This window comes from Carcharhinus amblyrhynchos, chromosome 4, assembly GCF_965287045.1.
Source record: "Carcharhinus amblyrhynchos chromosome 4, sCarAmb.v2.hapA, whole genome shotgun sequence".
NCBI lineage: Eukaryota > Metazoa > Chordata > Chondrichthyes > Carcharhiniformes > Carcharhinidae > Carcharhinus > Carcharhinus amblyrhynchos.
Window position 1 is genome coordinate 43191741 of NC_137327.1, and position 12402 is coordinate 43204142.

At 40.2% G+C, this 12402-nt stretch overlaps 1 protein-coding gene across 2 annotated transcripts in view; it reads left to right on the forward strand.

The window, feature by feature from the left end:
* nfatc3a (nuclear factor of activated T cells 3a) overlaps positions 1 to 12402 on the forward strand; it is a 141981-nt gene that overhangs the window by 77328 nt on the left and 52251 nt on the right. For both annotated transcript variants that reach the window (XM_080187035.1, XM_080187036.1), the window contains exons 4-6: positions 1557 to 1756; positions 5344 to 5516; positions 6946 to 7086. In XM_080187035.1, coding sequence (XP_080043161.1) covers positions 1557 to 1756; positions 5344 to 5516; positions 6946 to 7086 — 514 coding nt within the window. The remainder of the gene's footprint in view (positions 1 to 1556; positions 1757 to 5343; positions 5517 to 6945; positions 7087 to 12402) is intronic.

Below are 12402 nucleotides of genomic sequence, written 5' to 3' on the forward strand. Positions count from 1 at the left end.
CATATGCATCACTCGAGAGAAGATTTTAGGCTGCAAGGAGTTTTTTACGCAGAGCAGCTGAACCTTTGTAGTGGAAAGATAGTTCTGCACTGTCTGAGGTGGATGCTTTCAGACTTTTGACTCTCAAAGTATCGATGTAGGTAAACTCCTGAAGGTCCAATAGGTGTAGTTTTAAAATCTAGCTTTAAATGTGGAGGTGGGGGGCAGAAATAAGGCTTTGAAAGTGGTTGGAAATGAATTTCAACAGCAAATTATTCAGTTATCTTTATTTAAATTATTAACCATATAGTTTGCGGGCTACTTGTCCCATTATCATTTTCTGCCTTCCATCCAATCACAGACATTTCCTTTTGTTCTCTCCTCTTCCATCCAAATCTTGGAGAATCCTGTAGAAAACCTTCTAACGCGCACTTCTAATGAAACACCATCAATGTGAAACATAATTCCATTTTGCTGGGTCCACAAATGATGTCCAGTCTGTTGAATAGCTCCAGCATTTTCTGTTTCTACTTCAGATCTCTAGCACTTGCGGTATTATACTTTTGATTTCCAATATTGTCATTTTCTTCCTAAACTGCATTTGAATAAAGAACAGTAGAGCGCAGGAATAGGCCTTGCGGTCCACCAAATCTGTGCCGACATACATGCCTCACTAATGTTTTCTTGCCTTTGCGTGGTCCATATCCCTCTATTCCCTGCCTATTAATGTGTCAATCCAGAAGCCTCTTGAACGTTGTTATAGAATCTGCTTCCACCGCTATCTCTGGCAGCACCTCTGTGGAAAAACTCTTCCCTTTATATCTCTTTAAAACTTTCTTCTCCTCACTTTCAACCTGTGCCCCCAAGTAATTGACCCTTCGACCCTGAGAAAAAGATTTGTGACCATCAACTCCATCCAAACCTGTCATAATCTTGTAAACCTCTATCAGGTACCCTCTCATCCTCTGATGCAGCAATGAAAACAATCATAGCTTCATAGTCCATATCCTCCAAACCAGGCAATCATCCTGGTAAATCTCTTCTGCACCCTTTCCAATGCACCAACATTCTCCTCCTGAAAGGAGTCAAACATGTAATGGGCAGAAGCCAATGTCATAATTTTAAAGTTGCAGTCATCTCAAAAAACTGCTTTGTTTCCATGGTTGGGCATTGATATTTCAACGTTGTCAAAATAATTTGCAAACTTTGTGTCCTTCGCGCAATGCAATGTGAAATTATCCACACTGAACAATTGTTTTTATTTGCTGTGCATACATTGCCAATGTATTGAATGATTATAGAGCACTGTAATAATGGGTAGAAGTTGTCTCTATGTTCAACCAGAAAAAACTGAGAGGAAAAGATGTTAAGTTGTAAGGGGGGAGAAAATAACTCATACTAATGTTGTGTTGCTAAGATAAGTCTCATTGTTTTAAAAAATAACTTGGGGATTTTGAAGATGATCTACACCTCTTACTGAAGAAAACATGATGCATCTTTTTGGTGTTCATTTCCTGTTCTTTCTCTCCAGGAAATCTAGTTGCTTTTGCTTACTGTAAACATGTTGTCTTTTGCAGCTTCAAGGTTACAATGAAAAACCAATCAACCTGCAGATGTTCATTGGAACAGCTGATGATCGCTATTTAAGACCACATGCATTCTACCAGGTGCACAGAATCACTGGGAAGACTGTTGCTACAGCTAGCCAAGAGATTATAGTTACCAGTACAAAGGTTCTTGAAATTCCTCTTCTGCCTGAAAACAATATGACTGCCAGGTACTTGACCAATCTCCTCAATGTAATGATATTTATATTTTCATCTTCCTTGCTGTTTGAATCCTTTCACACTTGAGGGATGAAAACTTGATAGCGTAACCCCTTAACTGCTCAAGGCATTGGAACTTTATTACATTTGTTATTTAAAACTTTTGTCAGTTCCAACTAGTATGAAGTTACAGTCCCAATAATTAAATTTCTGAAAATATTTACACAAGGTGTAGAGAGGCACATAAGCCGCAGTTATCTTTTTCAAAAGAATATTCTGGGATAAGATATCGTAAAACTCTTGCCCTTGATAATTCAGAAAATAAATGACACAATTGGGGGGAAAAAAAAATCCCTTGTTCATAATGCAGTGGGTAATCTTCCTTCAAGGTTTTATTTGTAAATCGAGGACAAAAGATTGGGTTTCTTGGTTCTCATCACTCTATTCTAGGTAACACGAAATCAAACAAAAAATGTCATGCTTGTGTAACTAGATTCCAACATGAAGCAAATATAATGGCCACCAGCAAGGGACTACCGCTCTAGAGTATAACAAATTTAAAAAGCAATTTAAATGTGATTGTGTGTCTACAACTGAATATCTTGATTTGATTTATTATTGTCACATGAATTGGAATACAGTGAAAAGTATTGTTTCATGCATGATAGACTGGCAAAAAAACATACCGTTCATGAAGTACATAGGGGAAAAGGATAGGGCGCAAAATATAGAGTTGTTTATGCAGATAGGGTGAAAAGAAAGATTACCTTAATATAGGGTAGGACCATTCAAAATTCTGATAGTAGGGAAGAAGCTGTTCTTGAACCTGTTGGCACGTGTTTTCAGACATTTGTATCTTTTTTCCCTACGGAGGAAGGTGGAAGAGAATGTATCTGGGGGAATTTCACTGTGACTTCATTGCAGTGTTAATGTAAGCCTTACTTATGACTAATCAATAAACTTTTTTTAATATCTGGGGTGCATGGGATCCTTGATTATGCTGGCTGCTTTCCCAAAACAGTGGGAAGTGTAGACAGAGTCAATGGCTGGGAGGTTGGTTTGCGTGATGAACTGGGCTACGTTCACAATCCTTGTAGTTTCTTGTGATTTTGGTCAGAGCAGGAGCCATACCAAGCTGTGATAGAATGCTTGACCTGATATATTTCTTTTCAGCAGAATACTGGCCTCTTTGAGACCCATATCACTGATATTTCCTATTACAGCAATTTTACAAATCCTTCCTCCCTGCCTTTAATGTAACAGTAGCTCTTAAGTATTCATTCCATTCTTCTACAAAATTGTGGTCCTGGGTGAAGGGCATAACGTATGTGGCACGAATGAGTAATTGTTGAATGTGTGGTCACGGTACTTGGAATATTGAGAAGCTTCCAATTGTATGGGTGATGACCTTGGTACAACTCACTAATTACCTAACACTGAAACAAAGGAGAGTATTTTTCAGAGCTAGCCAAAGAGAGCGTTGCAAGGAGAATTAAACTGCTCAAAATTTGAGGAGCCTAAACAGTAGATAGGGATAAACTATTCCCATTGGTGGAATGATCGAGAACCTGAGCTGATTTAAGGTGATCGGCTAAGAAAATGAGAAGAAAATGAGAAAAAAATGTTGTTACACAGCTACTGCTTTACAGTTAACTTGACATCAGTAATTGGGGAAAATGATGGAATCTATTATTAAGGAATTCTTAACTTGCACTTAGAAAATCAGAGTGTGATCAGACGTGGCTTTATGAAAGGAAAATTGTGTTTGACAAATTTATTAGAGATTTTTGAGGATGGAACCAGTGGGGTAGATAAAGAAGGACCAGTAGATGTAGTATACCTGGATTTCCAAAACGCATTCAATAAGGTACCGTACACAAGATCAGGGCTCATGAGGATGGAGGTAACGTTTTAGCATGGATAGAGGATAGACAGAAAGTGAGAGTCGGGATAAACAGGGTATCTTTAAGTTGGAAGGCTGTGACTAGTGAAGTCCTATAAGAATCGCTGTTTACAATCTATATTAATGACTCAGTAATGAGATGGAGTGTAAATACTTTGAAAGGCCATCTACACATCAACTGCTACATTATTCATCAACTTCATGATATTTCACCAAAGAACTCAAGAATTTGTCATTCATTAAGGATGCCAGTCATTAACCCATTATTTCCAAATGAAAATTAATTTTGGATTATGATCTCTACACATTTCTTCACCACCAAAGTTAGATTGTCTGGCTTGTAGTTGATGTGTTTATCCCTTTCCCCTTTTATTGAACAGGATTGTAACATTTACAGTCCTCCAATCATCTTGATATTGCTCACACCCAAGGAGGATTAAAAGATTGTGGCTATACCCTCCACTCTTTCTTCCCTCACTTTCCTCAACAGTGTTTAAGATGCATGCATCCTTGACCAGGCTTTTTGTCAACCTTTTAAGTACATGTGCTTTAACTATTTTTATCCTGTCCAGTCTCTTGTGATATTGGCAACATCCTTAATTGTGAAGACAGACATTTAAGCCTTTATTAGCTACCTCAGCCATAATCATAAAAAGTATTTAGATAACTTGACACCTGATGACCACCACAATTTATTTATTCTAGGCAGAAACAAACTACATGGCTGAATAACTAGAATATAAGCATATGAATGCCACTTCAAAATGGGGGACGATTTACTTCTGTCTTTGTTGCAGGCTCTCCTTAACTCAAACCGATTGTTAAACTTCATATAGAAACATTTAATATTATTGCTTGGTTGCAGGATGGGAATGTTGATCAATTGTGATGCTTGATTGGGCAAGGGAAGTGAGTGTTTCGCGAACAAAGCTTGCAGCTTTATTTTATCTTGAAGGGATCGATGGGTGGAAGTCAGTTTCTGGGAAATTGCCTGATATGTTTTATTCCTACGGGAGTGCTTGCAGCTTTACAAGTACTTTAAAATTTTAAAACTGACTGGCCAGTCAGGTTTTTTTTTAATGTGTATTGCCTCCTCAATCAAGAGGGAAGGGTTTCTTAGACATGTCCAGAATAATAACTAAATTAGGTTGATCCATGTTTTGGCCCACCTTCTGCATTGAATTTTTCTGTTTGGTTATTGCTGTCATAGTTCTGTTGCAGCAGTGGTGCTCAGGAACAATATTTCTAAAGGAATACATCAGTTTTAAACTAATATCTACTGTATGTGCATTGTTAGCTTTAAATGTAACATCTACACACTTCAGCAGCTTTAGAAGCTTGTTACAAATAGCAGGATTCTCATGAGTTTTACTGAAGCAGGTATCATTATGTCCATACTTGAAAATTCATATCACTAAGCTGAGCAAGAAATGATAACTTGACCCTAAATTTGCCTTTTAGCACCCCAAGCTAAAATTGCAAAAAATCAGAATGTTGGTTTATATTATTCATAGAGCAAACTAATTAGTACTAGCTTTTGTTTTGTTTGGATATTTCATTTTTATTTTAATATGGGACACAAGCACATTGCTCAAGTTTTATTTGAAATCCATTTAAAATTAAAGTACTTTAAAGTGATCATATTTGGATTCATGAAACATATGTCTGTTACAAATCTGTTTTGTTTCTTTCTAGTATTGACTGCGCAGGGATTTTGAAACTACGCAACTCTGATATTGAACTTCGCAAGGGTGAAACTGATATTGGTAGAAAAAATACAAGAGTACGCCTTGTTTTCCGTGTGCACATCCCACAGCCCAATGGAAAAGTTGTCTCGTTGCAAGCAGCTTCCATTCCTGTTGAATGCTGTTAGTATTAAATTCACATTCATCAAACTTTATTTTCATACATTTTTTCTCCTTGTTTCCATATCTTCCCACAGCATTTGCTGCTTTAGTGACCTGTTTTATTTGGCAGAGTGTAGATGTCTAAGTACTATGCTACCCACCAGTTGTTGTCAGATGTTTAATGATTAGTGTGTGAGGTAAACTTAATGCACTCATCTTAATTCATAGTGCAACATTCTCAGGATAAGGGGCCCATCATTTGGAACTAAGATGAGGAGAAATTTCTTGATTTAAAGGGTTATGAATCTTTGGAATTCTCAACTCCAGAGAATTGTGGATACTCCTTCATTTAAGGCTGCAATAGACTGATTTTTGGTCACTCAGGATTAAGGAATCTGGTGAACCAGCTGGAAAATGGACTTGAAGCCCAAGATCAAGCCATTATTTTGAATGCCAGAGAGGGTTTGATGCTCCATGTGGACTGCTCTTGCTCCTACTTTGTGTTCTTATGCACTAACTTATTTAGTATAGCACTGAAAAGTGACAAAACCAGTTCTGAAAAATCATTGACTGTGCTGGTCTTGTCACATGTGAGGAAACAGTAAGGAAACCAGGAAATGTTCCCACCTTACTTGGAAATATTTGGGATTGGGTTCTTCATGTGGAGTATTATAGGGTAGATTCAGACTGTGCTACCATGAATTAATATACTTTGGTTTTGTTCACTATATAAAATATTTTTCTCACTTGTTTGGAATATTGTTTTACTCTTCACACTGTCTGCAACTCCAGTAGAAGCATCTATTTATGCTGTACTACTTCACTTATATTGATACAAACTTCTTATTGTCTCAGTGATTAAATATTTCAGATGCTTAATGTCTTTTTTTTGTCACATTTGAAAAGAGTGCCATTTTATCACAATCAACTCAGTGCTAAAATTCTCCTAAATATTGATTTCTCTAATGTTGTGGATTCTTTTGTTTTAAATTGAACACTGACTAATATCTGAATCAGATTGACGACTCTGAACGTTTTATACTTTCAATACATCCTGTCATCTGGAAATATCATCCAAATTTAATTTGAGCATTCTTTTTAATTGTACTAGATAGTAGCTACTAAATGCTGTGTGATATTGAGGATGCCCAAAACTCCACAACAAAATGCATATTTGGCCAGAGCAGGCTGTCCAAAACAGGCAAAACAGAACTGAAGTGGGGGATGATGGAGGAGGTGGGGGCTGGAGCTGGAGAAGGGGGGTGGTGGTGGAGGTGGGGGGATGCTGGAGCTGGAGGAGGGGGGGAACAGGGTGGGGGGGTGGTTCTGGAGGTCTTTTTGAATATCTGCTGTAACTGAAAACATTGAGTGGAATTGGATAAGAATCAATGATGTAATAAAGGTATACTCAAGTCTTTTATCAGTAATCCTTGTTATTTGATTAATACAGCCCAGCGTTCTGCTCAGGAACTTCCTCAGATTGAAAAATACAGCGTCAGTTCATGCTCAGTCAATGGTGGAGAAGAAATGATAGTTAATGGCTTCAATTTTCTTCCGGAGTCTAAGATTGTCTTCCTTGAAAAGGGCCCAGGTATGGAAGTATGCAATTAGCTGTAGTGAGTACTGTTTTTAAGTTTATTGGTTGTCTAGAATGATACTCATTTTGGAAAAGAAAGTTGCAGTTCTGACCTTCACCTCCAATGCAGCTTTGCCAGCATTCATGGAATCCCGACAATGCAGAAGGAAGCCATTTGGCCCATCAACCACAATCCCAACCAGGCCCTATTCCCGTAGCCCTCATATTTACCCTGCTAATCCCCTGACATTAGGATTAATTTAGCATGGCCATCAACCTAACCCGCACATCTTTGGAAATCTTGTTTTCTTTTCCTTGTTAACCTTTACTGAGTTAAAATCAATATTCCAGATGGAGAATCAAGAAGAATAATTTTTTATATCTGGCACTATATTGGTTGCACCACCAGTGTCATCTATACTGCTATGTTTAGTTACTTTTCTTTATCACTATTAGATTAATGTAACTGAGTTTGCAATCTTGCACCATATTTGACTGAAAGCTGAGCTTTCAAACATATATCCATGTCATCACTCAGCCCACCAGTTTCCAACTCTAACTTGGTTTGATTCTGCCTAGCGTCAACTCATCTGCCGGTGAAAACCTCCTCCATCACTTTGTTACATCTAGATTTGACTGTTCAAATATGTCCTGACTGGCCTCCTGCATTCCATGCTCCCTAAACTTGAGACCATTCAAAACTCTTGTCACATCCTTACTCGTACTATGTTCTGTTCATGCTTCACCCCTGACCTCCATTTGTCCTAGGTTAGGCAAGTGCTCTATTTAAAAAAAAATCCTTGTTTTCAAAAACTTCCATTGCTTCACCCTTTCCTATCTCTGTAATCTTCTCCAGTCCCACAATCCTTCAAGGTAGCTGTCATCTAATCTGGGTGTGATTTTTGTTTTTTGCTTCATCATTGCTGTCCTGCTTTCAGTTGCTTCGGACCTAATATTTACAATTCTGTCCTAAAACCACTTTACCTCACCTAATATTCGTTACTACTTTTAAAAGGCTCCTTAATATTTGTTTTGTTGACTAAGTTTTTGATCATATGCTCTAATATTGCCTAACATAGCTTGTTTCAAGTTTAGCTTTGTAACTCAAATGTGAAGCACCTCAGGACATTTTATTGTGCTATGTTAGCACAAGTTATTGTTGACAGAATGTGCAATTATGTTCTTGGATGTAGGGCTGAATTTTGCCATTATTGGAGGTCAGTTCCCACTGTCTTCGCTGGGAGCTGGCTTTACTTTGGGGGCAGGGACCATGGTACAACATACAATTGACAACATGGCCAATTCACAGCCTGCTGTTGGGGGTGCCATACAATTTGAGAATGGCGCACCAGAGCTGCTACCATCCTAATCAGATGGCAAGAGCTCAGCAGCTTCAACAGCTCCAGCGCTAGTGGTGTCCTGAAAGAGTAGGTAAGTTCATGAGGGAAGCAGAGTGCAATGATTGGGGTTGGGTAGGAGAGGACCCTTGGGCCACTGCTGTCGTGGCTACCACTGCTACCAAAGGAGGCCTTCTGTGGGCCTTCCTCCCCTTCCATTAAGGAGGCTGCCATTCCCAGAACCCGGATGGGAGGCTGCCAGGGCTTTTCTCTCCTGACTCTTTCCTCTGCTGTATTGCCACCCTTCTGCTTTCCAGCCCATCTCTAAAGAGCTAAAAAAAAACTGAGTCCACAGCTTCGATCAGTTTTCTACCTAAGCATTTCGAGCTTATTTAGTAGCAAATAGCAATTTCCATGATTTTGCTGTCCACTCATCGCAGAAAGGTCTGCAAAGTCTGTTCTTGTCTGGACAGTTGATTTGAGGGTATTTGCTTAGAGTGTGAACAGGTTTTCAGACAAAAGCAAATTTTTCTTACAAGTAAAACTTGAAAATTCAAGTCAGGGCAAAGATGGAATGTCATCTTTAGGGACTTGCGTGGTACAAGAATTGGGTGAGAAACTGGAGTTAATGTAGAAATTAAAAGGCGGAGCAGGATTATGGGGCCTGTTCCCGCAGCAATTTCCTGTTTTCTTATAAATGCACCGATTTGCTACTATTTACTTTGCTCCTTCTGGCCCCATGATTGACTGTTGAAGTAATATGAACAAATAACTCAGTTATGTGGTCTGACAACGTTTTAAAGGTAAATGTATTCCTGGTTTTCCTCGTTAGCATAGAGATCATATAATATGTGGAGGATATTTAAAATATAAAGAAAAGGGTTGTGTGCTTTGCTGTTTGTATTTAGCTGTGTAGAAGTTTTAACATCTGTCAAAAATGAGGGGGGGAAAGATTAATAGTTATTTGATTTGTTTTTATGGGTGTTTAGGAATTTACAGATATATCAAAACTGCAAACAAAACAGGCTATTAAACTCTCAAATAAAAGTAAAGTACCGCGGATACTGGAAATTTGTAATAAAAACAGAAATGCTGGATAAACTAAGCATTATTTGGGCCCTGGGAGAGTGAGGAGAGAAGAGATAAAGGGGCAAGAGATGCACCTTCAATGACCATGGGAAGGTGCCATGGAAGGGGATATAGGGTTGGGGGTTGTGGAGGTGTTGTAGATGGAGTGGTCCTTGTGGAATGCTGACAGGGGAGGGTGAGGGAAGATATGTTTTGTGGTGGCATTGAGCTGGAGTTGGTGGAAATGTCAGAGGACGATCTTTTGAATGTGGAGGCTGGTTGGGTGAAAGTTGAGAACAAGAGGGACGCTGTCATGGATTTGGGAGGGAGGAGAAGGGGTGAGGGAAAAGGTGTGGGAGATGGACCAGACACAGTTGAGTGCCTGGGATTGGCCGGGAGGGTGTGGAATTGACACTTCTCCTTAACTCCAATCTGTCACTAACTTTGCATTCTATTTTACTTACCATTAAAATGCCTTGGGGGGTGGGGGGGTTCTCTTAAGAACGTTTTTCTTTTTGCACCTTTTAAAGGCATGACTGGACAGACTGGAGGGGCTGATTGTGGACAAGTCCCCAGGACCGGATGGAATGCATCCGAGGGTTCTGAAAGAAATGGCGGAGGTGATAGTGGATGCCTTGGTGGTTATTTTCCAGACGTCGCTGGATTCCGGGGAAGTGCCGGAAGATTGGAAAGTGGCTAATGTTACGCCGTTGTTTAAGAAGGGTGCCAGGCAAAAGGCGGGGAATTATAGGCCGGTTAGTTTAACGTCTGTTGTAGGTAAAATGTTAGAATCCGTCATCAAGGAGGAAATAGCGAGGCATCTTGAGGGGAATTGCTTGATAGAGCAGACGCAGCACGGTTTCGTTAAGGGGAAGTCGTGTCTGACGAATTTACTGGAGTTCTATGAGGATGTGTCTAGGGCAGTGGATAGAGGAGAGCCGGTGGATGTGGTCTTTCTAGATTTTCAGAAGGCGTTTGACAAAGTACCTCACAAGAGGTTATTGCAGAAGGTCAGGGGGCATGGAGTTGGGGGTAGGGTGTTAGCGTGGATAGAAGATTGGTTGTCAAATAGGAGGCAGAGAGTGGGGGTCAATGGGTGCTATTTAGATTGGTGGTTGGTGACTAGTGGAGTGCCCCAGGGGTCGGTGCTGGGGCCTCAGCTATTTACCATTTATATAGATGATCTGGAGGAGGGAACCGAGTGTATGGTGTCGAAATTTGCTGATGACACCAAGATTGGAGGAACGGCAAATTGTGCGGAGGATGTGGAGAGTCTGCAGAAGGATCTAGATAGGCTGGGCGAATGGGCCAGGAACTGGCAAATGGAATTTAATGTTGGCAAGTGCGAGGTGGTCCACTTTGGTAGGAATAATGGTAGGAAGGATTATTACTTACGTGGAGAAAAACTGCAGCAGGCGATGGTGCAGAGGGACCTCGGGGTCCTTGTGCATGAGTTGCAAAAACCCAGCTTGCAGGTGCAGCAGGTGGTCAAGAAGGCGAATGGGATGCTGGCCTTCATCGCGAGGGGGATTGAATATAAAAGTAGGGAGGTCTTGCTGCGGCTATATAGGGCATTGGTGAGGCCGCAGCTGGAGTACTGTGTGCAGTTTTGGGCGCCGTACTTACGCAAGGATATTATGGCCTTGGAGGGAGTGCAGAGGAGGTTTACTAGGCTGACGCCGGAGTTGAGGGGGTTGAACTATGAGGAGAGGCTGAATAAACTAGGCTTGTACTCGTTAGAGTTTAGAAGAATGAGGGGAGATCTCATTGAGACGTATAAGATGATGAATGGGATGGATAGGATAGAGGTGGAAAGACTCTTCCCGCTCAGAAAGGACAGTAGGACTAGGGGGCACAGCCTCAAGATAAAGGGGGGGCAGTTTAGAACGGAGTTGAGGAGGAACTTCTTCACTCAAAGGGTGGTGAATCTCTGGAATTCTTTGCCCGTTGAAGTGGTGGAGGCTACCTCGCTGAATATTTTTAAGACGCAGGTTGATGGGTTTCTGATAAGAGAGGGGATTAAGGGTTATGGGGAGAGGGCGGGAATGTGGAACTGAGCCACGACAGATCAGCCATGATCTTATTGAATGGCGGGGCAGGCTCGAAGGGCCAGATGGCCTACTCCTGCTCCTATTTCTTATGTTCTTATGTTCTTAAAGGCATCATATTTAGAATTGTTGCAGCACGCTTCAAAATATTACTCATCTATACTGAACAAATTCAGAATTGGCTCAACAGAGCTAAGTGCATCCAACTCGAAGTAAAATTACAAATAATCACTAAACTCATCCATTCATTTGATTATATAATGATCAAAATGATGCAAGAAATTTCACCATATATCCTTTATTGAGAGCTTGTTGACGATTTCATGTGCTTAGGTGATGGGACTTCCAGCTACTGTGGGCTGGTCTTGGCTGCCTGTGTCAAGGTAAGTTCAGTCAAAGGCATTTAAGTTCTTAACTTGCTCCTGTGAAGCCACAATTATTCGAGCATACTGTGACTTTAGATTGAAAGCTTAGAAATGCCAATTGAATGGCAAATGGGAGGGGAAGGCGAAGATCTATTTCTCTTCACCATTCTATAATGTTTAAGTCATTGACTAAAAATATCTTCAGCCTCATGATGCCTGAGAAGAGTTTCATCTTTTGGTATCACTGAAGGAGATCAGTATGTGAAAATGGGGGTGGGAAAAGCTGTTAATATACCCAAATGCTGACCTTGGACATTGAGACTTGTGTCAATCAGGTTATGTTATTGGTTACCTGCTTGGATGTTGGTCAATGAAGAAACCTGAGGTTTTATAGACAAATCCCACTTTTACAAGTTGTGAAATTGAATTAAAAACTTTCAGTTGTCTGGAAGACATTCCAGCGAGGCTAACATTGAAACAAGAAATGCAATTTGCTTTATCTAATAAGGAAAT